A 16,524-nucleotide genomic window follows, 5' to 3' on the forward strand; every position below is an offset into this window, starting at 1 on the left:
TGTCTCACTGCCAGGGTTTCCTGCCATTGTGGCCATATGACTGAGGCTCTCTTGTACAATCCATCCTTTTTGGTTCTGGTGTTGTTGATCAGATTATTGTGCGCAGGGGCTTGGCTCTTTGTCAGCATCTGTGTGTGTGAGTAATAACAAATGTAAAAGGAGGGGCTCTGCGTAGCAAACATGGAGCTGCTTTATGGAAACTGCCCCCAGGGCCTCTTGCTGAATTTAATGCTCCTATGAAATCTGAAAAACCCTTGCTATGATTTATGTTGCAAATACGTCTGAGGAGAATGAGCGAAGCGGACGTGGAATTTTCTGTTATTTCCTTTAGCTGCAAGAAAGCGTTCATGACTGCAGTATTTCTGCTGTTACGTAACCGTGTGTTTTTGCATGGTCTCCTTGGAATCAGGCATGTGCTTTGCATTGCACCACTGCATCGTTCCCCATCCCCCCCATTTACATGTCCTGCCACTCCCCCGCCCCCACCCACCCCCACACCAGAGGCACTTGGCCTGCCTCCCCCACCCTCTCCCTCAAGGGTTATGTAACAGCTTCTATATGCCAAGCCCACTACCCCGCATGGCTGGCTGAGACAAAATGCTGACTTAGCACCTCTCACCTTACACTATGCTCTATACTACCTTTGAATACTACTGCACGCCTGGCTGTTTGAAAATACATTTTCCGTTAATTAATAATATAATTTGTGCACAGGTTTTACATTGTGCTGTCTTCACCTTTTTTTTTATCTTGACAGTAATGAGCATATTTATCACAGCTATGACTGAGGTCATTGAGGCTGTCACCTTTTTGTTAAAATGGTGTTTATGGTAAACAGGCATTTAGCTGCTACTTTGTGTGGTGACAAACTGAAACTAACTGGTGGCACTTTTAGTTTTAGGTAGGGACTTAGTGCAACTGAGGAAAACAGTCCCACACTGTGCGTTGTTTCATTTGATTTCAGTTCTGGTTCACCTTCACGCTCACTTACGACAAACAAAGCGAAAGGATTAAACTTGAGATCGTGTGAGCCGATTCAATCATTCAGTGGGCAGTTTCCCATAACATTTGATGCCTTATTTCTGTTTTGCTTCTTTTGTGTATAGCAAGTGTTGTTTTCCATTGTGTGTTCTTAAGCTTTTAATAAATGTTGACCAGTGTAACCACAGTGATTAGGTCGGGACTTCCTACAAACCAGTGAATCACTATTCAGCAAAGAGCTGCTTGTGGTTATCAGCGCGACAGCAGAACTAGACGTTTTGTACTCTGAGAAACACAGCAGCCATAATTCTAGATGTTTGCAGGCTTACACAAGTCAACCCCTTAATATTTAGCCTCTGAATTCATGCTTAAATGTCACACAGTCTTGTGATTGCTCTATTTTGCTTTCACGCCACCAGCAAACGGCAGCAAAATAAACCAAAACCCAGTCTGTGAGTTTCACCCAAACTACATGTACTGCAGTTAAACTTGCATACTATTCCATAGTGGCAGGCAGGCAACAAATAATGTATAGTGAGGTAGCATGTATCAAGATATATACAGACTGCTAGCCTGCTGGTCGGGTTTCAGATGGACTGGGCTTCTAAATGTGTTTTGCCTGGGATCTTGGCACAATATTGTAACATCTTATCCTGTGTAATAATGAAAGTCTCTTGAGGAAATACAGGTGTACAGGTGATATGTATTGATATACATAGGTAAAGATTGTTGCCTTGATACTATCTGCAACCTTCTGTAGGACTGCCTTTCTGTCAGTGTTCTGTTGTGTTGGTGTGTCTCGGTTTCCTAAACTGGCCCAGTTTTTGAGACAAAGATGTAGATGGGTTTGCAAAAGAGGGCCATGTCCCCAAGGATTAGCTTTACGGGTCGTCAGTGGGACAGTGTTTATTTTCCCCAGGCTCTTGATCCATTTATGGCACAGACCAACTGTAAATGATTAATTTCCCTGGATGAATACATGAGGAAGTGTCAATGTTTGGGTGTGCACTACATATATTAAACACATACTCTGCACCTTATCTTTAATTTGGTCTTCTTTGGTCTTCTGTTGTGTTGGTCATGTTGAATTTTAAAGATGCACTGACTCTCAATCAGGTCATTTACAGAACATTCAAGGGGTAATGACTGTCTTTCAAACAGCCAAAATGAATATGCTCAGGCCGGGTATATTAATTTAATCAGGCCTCTACCGAATTTGAAAGAAGAGCTGGTGGGTCTGAACAGCTCGCGCCTTTTGAGAGACGCTTTTCTTTGTGGTTGCCGATCGTGGCGTGTTGTTTTGTGAGCTTGAACAATAGACCTCATTATTAGTACTGTTTCTATAGCAACAAGACAGGTTTCCCAGGCAGATCTGAGTCCACCAAGCTAGAGAGTTCACATCCACACAGACACCCAGGCAGATTGGAGCGACTGTTTGACAACAAGCAGATGCTGCATTCTATCGCATGAGGCGGCAGCTTTAAGCTTCAGAAACGTGCATCTAGTCACATTTTCCAACTAATCAAATGTGTGTCTGTAGGTTTCATACAGCTTCACATGTAATTGTAGGTGGTGTCATTATTGATTATTTTGAAAAGGTTTAACTTGAAAACATGTCCTTTCTAATGTGTGACCCCTGTGTGACAGTCTCATGCTACACTTTTCTTTTCCACTACGGAAAAACACAAACCACAGTTTCATACTTGCAATAATGCATCATACACCTGTGTTTAAAACGAAAGTTTGACTCTACTCTGACCGTTTGGAGACAGTTGTTTTCCGCTAACACAATCTGATTAACCCAATTTGCAACAACATTAAAGGCGAGCTGGTCGAGCATTTTCGATGCAAATGAACCAGATAGCATTTACAAGTCAGTGGAGGACAAACTTGAGCTTAAAAAAGAGTAAATATTGAAATATAATCAACTATTCAAGTAGCCAGAGGCCCATACCTATAGTACCAAAGTAATTGGAAGCATAGATATAGAACAGAATCTGTAAAATATCCCCTCCTATTGCTATCATGTTCACATAATAAATACACAAAAGTAGTCTTTTACACAGCATACATGCTTAAATGCAAATAACCACATGCTGACGGTGCTTTGGATTTGGTTATTTCCTCATTCCCTGAAATCCATTTTCTCACGCAAAGATATGACCAAACACTAAAGTATTTACAAGAACGTAGTGTTGAGGGCATGTCAGGTCATTGTCTCGTTTGCACTGTGAACCCGAACTGAAACAAGATACGTTGTTCACCACTTTGCCTTCTTTGGGCGTCTTTTGATAAGTTCTGATAGCTGCAGACCAGAGAAAGCCCACAAGACCACTGCAGTTGTCAGGCCATCGCATTTCTCTTCATGTCAGCTCTTGTCAAAGTTGCTCAAATCCTTCCTCTGGCCTGTTTTTCCTGTTTCTAACATCATTCATCTAACATTCACCTGCTGCCTCACATGTCTCACCCACTGACAAGCTCAAGAAAACCAAATAAAATTAGTTATTCTCTTCATCAGTGATTATGACCAGTTGGTCATGATGTTGTGGCTGATTGGTGTATGAGATCAGACCCCTTTTCAAAGCTACTGCGTGATTGTCTTTTAGGTTGGTGGACGAACACAATGTTTCCTGACGCAGGCTAATTTTAGTGTGGCACCAGTTTCACACGCAAAACCAGATGAACGCAGCCAGGTGCTCGAGTGTCGAGCCTATTCTCGCGTGTGGTGTGATGAGTTTTACGTGTCCTCACATAATGTCTTGACAGACAGACGTATGTGTTGTCCCATTTTGCTCCTGTCGTAGACGTCTATACACTATTACTGCCAAATGATACTACGTCTAATATTTCTCCCTCTGTGTCCCACAGAAACCAGCTAACATCCTGGTGATGGGGGAAGGTCCTGAACGAGGAAGAGTTAAAATTGGTAAGTAGACTATAAAAACCTGCTGTAAACTGCGTGGCTCATGCAAATTGTTAATGCATACGACCAGCAGGCCCTTTTTATCTACATAGTAACGGATCAATGAGACTATTGGCTTGTCTGAGTGTTGAGTAGCTGCAGCGTTTAACCTGCTCTCTGAGAGGTTGACGGGGAGCTCAGATCAGTGGTGTTACATAAGCCAGCTGGCCAGAGGACTGTTGAAGGGTAACGCTGCAGAGCTGGAGTCTATTTTTAAACCCTGTGCTCCCAGTTATAGTACCCAGTTATTGTCCAGACTCTTTACAACTGGTGCCGGTGAGGATTCACTGGACTGAATAACCCTAACTCCCCAGAGCGATTTCAAATTTGTATTTTCCAATCTACACTCCATAAAGCAACCAAACTGTCCATGTCCTTTAGTGTAGTTTAGTCTAGAAAACTAAGCTCTGTGTTTGCTTTAACTTAAATTATTTACACTTAAACAGTCTTGCACTTGTGAAATAATAGTACAAATGATCCTGGTATTTTTACACTGTGTAATTGAATGGAAAACTCTTGCAGATTTGCTACTCCACAAGAAACTAAGTCCTTTACTAATATATCTTCATATTACAAATTAGATCTTTCTAACTAGATGTTTTGAGGTGCTAACTGAGACTTTGGACCAGGGCCCACTTTCATTCCTTAAATATCCATTTACTAACTGCAGTTCTCTTCTCTACACACCCTCTGTAGCCGACATGGGTTTTGCCAGACTTTTCAACTCTCCCCTCAAGCCGCTGGCGGACCTTGACCCTGTGGTGGTGACCTTCTGGTACAGGGCCCCTGAGCTGCTGCTGGGGGCCCGGCACTACACCAAAGCTATTGGTAAGTCTGGGTCACATGCGAAGAGGTTAGACCTGTTTTTCTGGCAGAGGGGAAAATGTTCATCAACTAAAAAAGTAACAGTAAAGTAAAGTAAATAAAATAAGATTAGGTTAAAATAAAATAATAAAAAGTAAGTAGTATCTAGTAAGATAAAACAGAAAACAGTGTAATCAAAATATGTACTTAATTAGAATTATGAACAAATGTACAGAAGAAGTTGGCAAAACAGTCCAAGGTGATCCAGTTGTTTGTCAGTTGCATAGCAACAGTGGCATGGATCATGTCGCAGGCTGTTGTCTTGTCCGCTGAGGGACGGATGGAAACTCCAACACCCAGGAGTGCGTCTCCATCCGCCCTTAGAGTCCCCTTAGAGGCCGGCACAGACGCACTGTGGTCATTAACATAATAACATATGCCATCGTCATATCTGTCCACTAAACCTAAGATCGGCTGGTTATACGTATAAGCCTTTAATCTGGATAAATTCACAGTTTCATGATATTTACTGTATGTGCAGGACTATCCGTTCACTAGCAGTTAGACTTTTTGCTAAATTGTGCTAAGCTAAACTGTGTGCTGCCTGTAAATTCATATCACTTTGTAAAGTAGCATCAAGAAAATAGCAACAGTAAAGATAACATTTAACAATAGAGGCCACTAGTTTTGAATTGGTTCTTCCTTTTGTGTGTGTTGGTAATGATACAGTAAAAAGCTTTAGACATAACCCAGACTCTACCCACATGTGTATAATCTAAAATGTCATGAAATAATATTTAAACATATTCCTAAGGGAAGCAAAGAGGACAATAGCTTTAATGTGGAAAAGTGCGAGTACGCCAGGTATTACGTGTTTTAGGGAATGAGCTTCTTGGCTAATTCCCTAAATTAGCCAAGAAGCCAGACGTCCAAATCCTTTAAGGATCTACACTTTATGTTAACACACTGTCTCATTACGACACTTTGTTGGCCTTTTGTTGTGTTTTCTAAATTATAAAAGTTCAATAAAGATATTGTTGGGAAAAAAAAGCTTTAGACATTCAGGAGGACTAATGCAACATAGCAAAATGTAACTCAAGAACACTCGGACCAAGTTCTGTGTGTGTGTCTGTGTGTGTGCATCAGATATTTGGGCAATTGGCTGCATCTTCGCGGAGCTGCTAACGTCGGAGCCCATCTTTCACTGTCGCCAGGAAGACATCAAGACCAGTAACCCCTTCCACCACGACCAGCTGGACAGGATATTCAGCGTCATGGGTTTCCCTGCAGGTCTGCACACAATACGCAAACACTGCAAATACACACAGGCAAAGCCACAGCTGCATTTGCCTCCAGGTTTCTGAATACATTTCAGGCGACCCTTACTCCAATGAAGATTCAACAAGCTCACTGATAGCTAAGAGTTGGACACAGATGTGATGGCTTATTTCTTCTCGTCAGTTTGTGGACTTGGGTGTGTGTGTGTTTGTATTGCGCAGATAAAGACTGGGAAGACATTAGGAAGATGCCAGAGTACCCCACGTTGCAGAAAGACTTCAGAAGGACAACGTGAGTGCACGCTGTGATGAGACGACCGAGAGACAGAGACGCGTAAACAGATTATTAAACGTGGTGGTGTTGTGTTTTTTTTTTCACCTAACAGGTATGCAAACAGCAGCTTAATCAAATACATGGAGAAGCATAAAGTCAAACCGGACAGCAAGGTTTTCCTGTTGGTAAGTCTCATCACATCAGTAGATACGGCAGCGATAATTGCATTTCGAGGGCCTCACTATAATCATAACATTAGGATCTGTCCTTTTCCCTAAACTTCCTCCAGCCTAAATTGAATTATTGACTCCGTGAGTTTCGCTTTAAGTCATGTGACTGACATCCCATAACACGATCAGTAATACAAAAACACGGCCATCATTTTTATAACCGCGGCACATTGATGGGGACGGTTTGGCGTGCACCAACGCGGTGTCACAGACCGCAGCAGCTGTGACTGGCCTAAAAAAAAGTGTCCGGACAAGTTTTCGATGTTCCGTATTAAGGAAAAAACCTGAGCTTTTAATCATCTCAACTCCAACATGAGCCGCTCACTTTCATTCACCATTGTGAGAGGGGTGGAGTGAAACTCAACACAGCTGGCCAGTTGCCAACTAGTGTTAGTGATGTCATCGCAGAGGGCGTAACAGTCTACGTAGTGACGCGATAAATGGCGATAAATGACACTAAACACTGAAAGATTATCTGCAGAAATCTGACACCAATGTTTGTTTTCAGATTTTACGGAAGACTTTTTAAAAGGTTGTTGGGTCCTAAGGTACATTTGACAAAGCAACAAGACTCCTGTTGTGTTGCTTTATGACTCAACCCTGAAGTATGTGAGACTTGACAGAGTAAACATGTGGTCACCAGGGAACTAGCATAGTTTCATAGATATGCAGCCTGTGGATATGTGATCTAATGTGATCCATGTAAAGATGGATGAGTTAGTGGTGGCGCGTTTAAATACAGATCTCTCTTGCCCAGCTCTAAGATTAACTTGGTGAACTTGTTTACACCGCAGCTTTAAACGAGACACATGTTTCCCATCAGGGCTGGAAGACAAATCGAGAAATTTGTGAAAAAGCTCCCGTCGGTTTGAAAACGGATGAAATGGGCTTGAGGTGTGCGATGCCTCGGGGCGCATTGATTGTTGCCTTCCCACCCCCAAGCTCAGAGGGTGGATGTGGCGCAACATTTCAAGGGGACACTGGAATAATTTAATTATTTGTGTGAATTGGTCATCTTAATAAAGAGCTCTAGAGTTTCTGACTGCAGCTAATCATGCAGCACTGTGTGTTTTCTGCTTTCAGCTCCAGAAACTCCTCACGATGGACCCCACCAAAAGAATCACATCAGAGCAGGCGCTGCAGGACCCGTACTTCCTTGAGGATCCTTTACCAACCACAGAGTGAGCCTCAGTAAACTTTTGCAAGAGGATTTCTCTTCTCTCCGTCCAGCCGAACAAACATTGGCTTCCAGTGATTTCTGTTCTTAAATAGGAGTGGAGCCACAGGGGCATCGATGCAGAAACTGTTTAACCTCTGATTTGATCTGGTTTTCTCTAGTGTGTTTGCTGGATGTCAGATCCCCTACCCAAAGCGAGAGTTTCTCAATGAAGATGAGCCGGAGGAGAAGACTGAAAAGGTAATTGTCCTGTATTACTCACAGACAGAAGTCACAGGTTGGGAATACAATTCAGAATCACACTCAGATGCTCCATTTAGCGCCTCCTTCTTAGCAGCTTTCAGAAAACTGGACTTGATTGTGACTGACTGGAGAGTGTGATTTATTTTGAGATAACCACACTGCGTCATCACATTTTTGATTTTCAGCTGATGGCACCTGCAGAAAAACCCAAAATGAACATTTAAAGAGCAGCACTTTGACCACTAGTAATTGGCCTGAACAGGATAATACAATGAACTATTTTTCAATAACTATAATAATAACAATAATATGCTGAAAAGGTTTTGCGCCTTTCAGAATTTTTTATGTTTCGGTGTAAGTATTACTCAGTGGATTTTCATACAAGTCTCAAAGGTCGTGTATATTTTTATTCAGGAAAAGCTGGCAATATATCATAGCCCTGAGTAGCAAAAACAAGTGCACTTCCAGGTTTACAGGTTTATTCAGTGCCACATTTTCTATGGAACAGATGAGCAGTTACCAGAAATGTTAAGTTACTGTTAATACTTTCTTGACTAGCTAAATGCACCACCGTGATACATCTGTTTCATTTGTTTACGTAGGTTCTCTTTGCCTACTTAGTCCAAAGTTTCCACCTTTCGTGACAGCAGTCATACAGAACACCTACCCTGGCATTCATGCAATCATATAGTTATTCATTTTATCATGTCCTCATTTCAAATAGTCCTGCAGATTTTGTCAACACAGTAACGTGATTCCCATACAAGACTCAAACCTTTACCCGCGTGAAGGTGACATGAAAATGAAGGCAGGGAATGGAAGTCTGAATCTCAAGGCTGCATTCTAGAGCTCTCGTGTATCAAGAGATCATCATCACACATTTCCTGAAAGCATCCATCAAAGTGCTTAAATGTCCACTGTCAGGTAGTGACATGCTTACATAAATAACTTAAGAATGAAGTACCGTTGTGTGGTGATCAAGTCACAGTGAGAAGAAAAACACAGGCTAGGAGAACATGAGGGTCCAGTTCTGCTCGCCTTTTTTAAATCTTTTTATTTACTGGTTTTACTGGCGGTCCGGCAAGATTTACAGACAGACGCATCCACGGGCAGCCCTGTGGGGCTGGTGTTGCTATGGGCCTGTGCAGCCCATACATTGGCCCTCCTCACTAGCAGAGTGTGTGCAGCTGGAAGCTGGAAAATGCTTGTGCTCCACCTCTTTTTAAATATTCTTTTAGTACAATAAATGTTCTTGCTTAAATTGAGACTTGTAAAGTTTGTTATTAATGTTAATTTTTATCGCGTAAATGAAGGGAGAAAAAGCTGTATCGGCTCTAAGTATCAGTTCAGAAACATCGGCAGCATGTATTGGCCAAGGCTGATGTAAATAAACTGACATTGTATCGGCCCTAAGAAATCCATATCGGTCGATCTCTAGATCAAAACATAAACATAAGTTCTTGGCATAAATGCCATAAAATGGTGGTATCACAGTTTATTACAGTTTATTATTATAAGTGTAAGTGTGTGCTAATTGTCCCCTGATCTTACATTCAGACTATCATTTCCATAAAACTCTGTTTTTAGATGATGGTTTGATCATCTCAGTGTACCAGAAGTCTGTGGACACTTTTACATTGGAACCATAAAAGAGCATATTCAGTTATGTCCTTATCAGTGTGATGTCACAGTAGGACTGGTTCTTAGAAATCTGCAGCCCATCGGAATCAGCAGTATTTCCCCCCATCCCCGTTATTTTTACAGGGCAATAAATCACTACTGGAATTCAGCTGTGACTTTGCCAGAGGCAGGGACACAGTGCATGGAGTAACGAAGTGTAGCAAGAGGCTGACTTTTGTGTATGTCTCGTCGTATCTCCCTGTGCTTTACAAGCAGCTGAAAAAGCGCAGCCTCTGCCAAAGCATAGCCATGGTTTAAAAAGACAGGTCGCTCTTGTGCAATCCAAGGGGAAAGCGAGCACCGAGACACGGATAGATGTCTTCACGCCGCTTCTGAGAATCTGCAGCCACAAATCAGACAAGCAGCTGCTGCCTAGAAAGCAATAAATGATCTGCATGTGGTGCTTCAGACCGGTGACTGAGCCGTGTCAGGGTGCTGGTTTTGTGTAGTTTGGTTTTATGCCGTTACAAACAACCATACAAAAGCAGGAAAAGAAAATATCTTTACAAAACTCGACCATGACACATGATATAATTTTTTTTTTTTTTTTTTAAATGAGGTAAGATGTACGCCCTGTTGCTGCAGGTTTTAACATGCGACCGGGGTGGAATTACACACAGTCCACTCATACTGAGTATCTTTATTTGCTGTGCCTATGCAATCCCAAGCTCCTCCTCTGCTGTGTGGCTGTTATGCACACAAGTTGCAGGTAAATACCCTGAGGAATCCCATTTACATCCACCATTTTATATGGGTGCTTTAATTCTGCGCGTGTGTAAAACCAATTAAAGTAACTCACCTGTACTAAAGACATTACATAACCAATGTGGCCTTTCATGCTGACTCTACTGCAGCTACCGTCAATAAAGTCTGGGCACTGCTACTTTTACTCTATCACTGCTATTCATTCATTTTTTACTATATAAAGCAAATCAGTTTTATTGAGTTTAACCCAGAAATCATGAGAATCTTTTGGGCTCCTTTGCTTCAGTCATATGGAGAAGCCCAGGCTTATTGTGGGTTGTGTTGCGTGTCTTTCTGCAGAACCAGACCCAGCAGCACCAGCAGACGACAGGCCAGACTCAGGCCCAGAACCAGCAGCAGACAGCAGCCCAGCAGGCCCCCTCCCAACAGAGCTCAGCTCAAACCAACGGCACTGCTGGAGCCACAGGGGCCACTGGCGGCGGGGGTTTGCAGCACGGTCAGGACCAGGGACCCCCTAACAAGAAGCCTCGGATCGGGCCCTCCGGGGCCTCCTCAGGCACTGGGGTGCTGCAGTCAGAGTACCAGGTCAGTAGGAGTTTACCGCGGCTAAAGAGAACCAAGTGAACTCAGGGAGGAGGTAATCAAAGCAAAGGTCACTGAGACGACACAATACGCAATGTTTGCCAACGATTTCCTAGAAATGCAGAACAGAATAAAATGACATGATACCACTTTCTATCCAAAAGGTCAACTTTACAGTGATACTGATCTGCGATAACACTTGAACACGTGTTCTACTTGAAAGAGGCTTCAAGGTCTTCACTGCTTACACTGTATTATATGAGTCTGGACAGACTTAGTCTGCTGCTTGACTCTTTTGCTGAAGCACACAAACACAGAGTGGTAACTTTATTCCTTTGTTACCATTACCTAACGTGCTGTGTGTACTTTATTTTGAGTTGATCCAACGTACACCATCCTGCTGCTGCTACAGTCACCGAACTGGAAAATGTGGTTTAATTCACAGCTAAAAATAGTCCTAGACAATACATAACCACTAACATCTAAGTCTAAGCAGCTTCTAATTAAAAGTACTTGTAAACATATACGTCTGTGCCCCAAGGTTGCAGGTTAGGGCTGTCTAAAGGTATCAAGACTAATTCACTCACTTCAAATAAAATGAATAGGTCATTCCAGTCATATCCTGTAGTCCAGCAGGAAGCAGCAGTTAAGCGTGAGCACGCTAGCCTGGAGGTCAGCCTGTCTTCTTGCCCTCAAAGGTTTTGTGTGGGAAAGTTCGCTCCATTGGGAAACGGATTATGCTCCAGGAACAATCTGGTCAGGATTTATGGTGGTGAACAGAAGAGCACCATGGAGTTGAGGTTGTGGGACAGTCCAGTTGTGCCCCTCTATTATATTTTGTATTTCTCTCTATCAGTTGCTGGATCCTAATGGCGTGTTCATATTCATGTTCACATTCATATTCTTGAAAGAATTGAATCTGGCTAAGCTCCAAAACAACAACAAAAAAACAAATGTAACCAGTGGACCAGTGAACTGTAGCCGCCAGTTTGTGAAGTCTGTTTGACATTTAACATGCACAACAGTGGAAGATCAAAGCGTCCTACTTAGATAGGACACATGTATTGTATGAGAATAGAAGTTGGTCACTTACTTCTGAAACTGACAATCCATCAAGTGTGCAGTGGTGTGGAAGTGACCTTTTCACACCCCCATATCACGGCGTGGGATTCAGAGACGGTTATGAACACGTGCAGGACCAGCTATGTCTTTAATCCATATCCAGCTTTCTAACAGCATCCCTATTTGAGTCTGGCTGTTAGCATATGTCACGTGTTATCCCACTTCTCTCCCCGCGTAAAAGCCTTAAATGTCTCAATAAATACGTAAATACTCTAAAAAATGATTCATGAGGTTAGTGAGTATAGCTCAAAATCAAGAAAAAAATTGTGTATACATTATAATGAGTTGATGACTTAATTTTATTTAACATATTGGTCTAAATGAAAATAAACAAACTCAATAACACATGAATTTTCAGTTAACACAATTTAAGATTTAGATAAATTATAAATTATGTACTAAAAAACGTAATAATCTGCATCAACGTTTTTTGAGTAGAAAGAAAGGAAAACAAATAATTTAGAATATAGTAGTAATTAATAATTAGTCATTTGCTGTGTGTTTATGATAAAGTATGATACGTCACATTTCCTGTCTGTAATCTCATTAATCCAGCTATTGAGTGAGATCAGTTGACGTCCCTGCCCTGCTGGTGCTATCATTAGCTCTTTAAAAACCTTCACAACACAGTGAAGGACGTATATGTGCACAATCCCCGTAGTCACCAGACAACAACAGCCTGTTGTCTAACTGATAAGGATTGTACATTCCACAAAGCCCTGCCTGCTGACAGAGCTGCTATCAAATCATTGCAGTGCTGCAGTGCCTGTGAGCTGTTGTTTTTTTTTTTTTTTTTTTTTTTGTGTTTGTTTTTTTATTGCTTGGGCGCCTGTTTTATTGTTATCACAGGGCCAAAGAGAGAACAGAGATTCCTGAGGGTCTGAAGAAAAGGATCTGTGTGCAGAAGTTTGGGCTCCTGACATATTAAGTTGACCTTTGAAATGAAGAGAAGAAAACACAGCAGTAAAAGACAACAACGCATTATTCACGCCATTTACATAAACTCAGCGACACATGTCCAGTCATTTGTTCAGGGTTGTCCAAAATGTTCAGCTGCAAGGGCAGGAAGATCCTGTGTAATTACTGCACAGAGAACAGTGCCATCCGAGTGACTGCTTTGACCTCTCCTGCCTCCGTATCAGCAAGGCCACATGGAGGTGACACTATTGTGTAAGTACACCACCTACAGACATATATAGCCGGGACGGAGGCTGCAGGGGAGACAGCTGGTAGCTGTCAGGCCTCAGCAGATGTAAAAATAAACCAGTGGAGTGGAGTGACATACCAGGAGAGAGGCTAGCTATCCAACACTGCTGTCACTGCCAGCCTCCCACTTTTCCCCTCATCAATACATATCCCAGCCTGCACCGCTCTCCAGTCATTCTCCTACACAGACAGCAGCGGGGTAGCACACGTGACCCGTACTGTGTGTTGTAAACATGAAATGAGTTCACTTAAGGTAACAGGCTTCTTATCATCTTCCCGAACCAATTTCAAGCCTGTTAGCCTGTACTGTGCAGTGTATTGTATTATCTGATAACTGTGTCATCACAAAGTTGAAATCAGAGTCGTTTTAAAGCTTTTCACATGACCCACAGATGCGCTGAGGACATGGAGGTAGTGGGACGTATGCGGTGTGCCAAGTTACTGTACTTTCAATTCCAGAAGTGGGTTTGCCCAGCTTGGTATGACATGAAACCGGTTTAGCTCCGTCTAAGTTGTGTCTTTTAAAGCTAGGCATGCAGGTCCTGTTAGTCTTCTTGACCACTGGTATGCAGTGTCTCTGTTCCACGTTTCCCTGAGCTTAACTTCACACGAGCAATTTGATTAATACTTTGGAAACGGTGGAAGTTTTCAGTACCTTCAGTTGTTCAGTAACAACAAATCAAAGAAGATAAAATTCTCTCACTGTGCAAGAGCATCTGTAGGAGAGACAAAAACTATAAGAATAAATAAGACGAGAGATTTTAACAAGATTTAATTTGTCACAGGGAAATGTATTGTACTACAGTAGAGGATGAGAAAAAAATGACATAAAATAAAATGAAATTAACTGAAATATAAACAGTAAACTTGAGATGTAAACTTAACAGAGGGGGTAGCTTGTATAAACATGAATTTACATTATTTTAAAGCAGCTGTGGACAGAAACACGGGGTAAACACTGGTCTGACTTATTACCATAGTACCTCTCTCATAGTACCCTCTTTCATCACACCAGTGGTATAAATATAAAAAAAATGATACCACTTCACAAAAACCACACAAATGAGCTCCTAGTGGTTGTTTTGAACAGTGCAGGTCATCGATCACAACTCTCATCACCCTGTCATGTGTACCATGGGAGTCATTCAACACTGTATTCATGTAGGGCCACCGTGTTTTACAATATACCATCTGTCTGTTGTTCACTCTAAAATAACTATTTGCAACATTTATATTATTTCACCACATCATTCACAGAAAGGAATAATGTTTTAATTTAATCTATTTTAGTATTTAGCACATTTAGCCCGATATGCAGCAAGTTTTTTCATAGTACTTTGTTGAGTAAGTCCTGAAAGTTAACAAAGAGAATGCAGGAAACACGAATATTGCACATATATTCCTTTTTATTCAAGGAAGTAAATTATTTGTACATATCTTTGAGTTGCAAAAGTATGAGAAGCCTTGTTTTCAGTATCTGACGTGACCCCGTTTTGCACCAACGGAAAGTTTCTGGTAACTTTGCATGAACTGCTAGCTTCAGGTCCTTCCACAACATTCATTTTGTTCTTCTTTAAGGTTTTTTTTGTGTGTGTGCTTGGGGTCTAATCTTTACTTTTCTCCTTAAAGCCAGAATGAAACACACAGATGGCACTGTCTCTGTTTTCTTAATTACCAAAGTAGTATCAAATGGGGAACATATGCAGAATATTAGGACTGAAATACTTTTACAGGCTTATTAGCACTACCCATGGAAATGAAGCTGCTGCACATAAACTGGTTGAACTCCTTCTGAAAACAAGTGATCTCTCTCTCTCTCTTTCCCTCTCCCTCTATCCATCCACAGCACACAGGCTCTCGCCTTGGTTACCAAAGCAACGTCCAAGGTTCCACTCAGCCCCAGAGCACCATGGGATACTCGTCGTCATCCCAGCAGAGCTCCCAGTACTCCCACCAGACCCACCGTTACTGAGGCTCCCAGTCACTCCTGAACCAGCAGAGGAGTCAAGTCCTCCTCCTCCTCCTCCTCCTCCTCCTCCTCCTCCTCCTCCTCGTCTTCACCTGACCCTGGCTGGCCTCAACCGACGTCACCGTACTCCCTCGACTCCCTCTTCCTGTTCGGATCCCCGCCTTTACAGCACGTCATTCCAATTCAGCCTCTTCAACCTGTCTTCACCTTTCATCTTTTTACATGACAGCCTTCTGCATTGTATTATGAAGGCAAACAAACATAGGAACCAAAAAATATATAAATATATATAAATACATATATATATATATATATATAATCCACCAAGAAAACAAGTTCTGCCTCATTGGGCTGGAGAAACTTTTTGAAAGACAACGACGTGAGGTAGATGTGAAGGCGTCAACACTCAGACTCACAACCATGGCACTTACAAACACAACCTTCCTCAAGAGGGAAAATCGCAGCTGTGTTCATATATGTATATTATATAGCACCTTTTTCTATTTGATTTTTTTTTCTCTTGCTTGTTCGCTAGACTTTTCAAGTTTACCTTGATAGTTGATGTCATTATAAATATTGTTATATGTGGAAACGGTCGGATGAGAGGAAACACAGGAGGACATGCTTGTTTCTGTCGTCTCGGATAATCAAAAGAAAATGAGCAAACGTCTGAGCTGACCCCATCCTTTTAAAAACAAGAAAAAATTTAACAGTCACATGTTTCTACACAAAAAAAAAAAATCCGCCAGCTCTTTAGCTGACTAAATTGCAGGGAAATATTCAAAGTAAACTTCTGAGGTTTCTACATTTACAGTCGACCCGTCTGTCTGGATTTGGATTTGAAAATGAAGAAAAGCAGTCGTCTTTTTACGGCTACCTTCTGTATATTCTGATCACTCTTACCACTTTTATTCGTGAGAAACATTTTGACAAGTGAGCTTTGTTTCGGCGTCGTTTTCACGTCTCGTTTGTGGCCGGCAGCTCCAGAGAGTTTAATCGTCCAGGAGCCGCTGGTGGACACTTGACTCAGACACCCGTCTTCTTGTGGACCCTCCAAACTTTCGAGGTTTCTGAACACGAACGTGCGTGCAACCGCAAAGGGCAGCTAACAGGACGCCCCTCCCAACATATGCTTCTCCAGACTGTTACTGCCTGATGTCAGATAGTTTTTTTTTTAAGTGTTGTCAATTGTTATCGCTGTTGCCCTTAGAGTGTGTGTGTGTGTGAGCGCGTGTGTATGTACAGTATGTTTTTTTTTGCATGTTGTTTATCCTTTGACTTACTAGAACCGCACTGAACCGATCTGCAAAGA

The 16,524-nt window shown here is 42.0% G+C and overlaps 1 protein-coding gene across 1 annotated transcript in view; it reads left to right on the plus strand.

Annotated features, from left to right (window-relative positions):
• cdk19 (cyclin-dependent kinase 19) overlaps positions 1-16,155 on the plus strand; it is a 47,288-nt gene extending 31,133 nt beyond the window's left edge. The window contains exons 5-13 of the mRNA XM_047574555.1: positions 3,850-3,907; positions 4,640-4,771; positions 5,894-6,037; positions 6,247-6,316; positions 6,411-6,483; positions 7,612-7,709; positions 7,867-7,945; positions 10,673-10,918; positions 15,090-16,155. Of these exons, the coding sequence (XP_047430511.1) occupies positions 3,850-3,907; positions 4,640-4,771; positions 5,894-6,037; positions 6,247-6,316; positions 6,411-6,483; positions 7,612-7,709; positions 7,867-7,945; positions 10,673-10,918; positions 15,090-15,215 (1,026 nt within the window). The 3' untranslated portion in view covers positions 15,216-16,155. The remainder of the gene's footprint in view (positions 1-3,849; positions 3,908-4,639; positions 4,772-5,893; positions 6,038-6,246; positions 6,317-6,410; positions 6,484-7,611; positions 7,710-7,866; positions 7,946-10,672; positions 10,919-15,089) is intronic.
• The last annotated feature ends 369 nt before the right edge of the window (positions 16,156-16,524 follow it).

The sequence above is a fragment of the Mugil cephalus genome, chromosome 21, assembly GCF_022458985.1.
Source record: "Mugil cephalus isolate CIBA_MC_2020 chromosome 21, CIBA_Mcephalus_1.1, whole genome shotgun sequence".
Classification (NCBI taxonomy): Eukaryota; Metazoa; Chordata; class Actinopteri; order Mugiliformes; family Mugilidae; genus Mugil; species Mugil cephalus.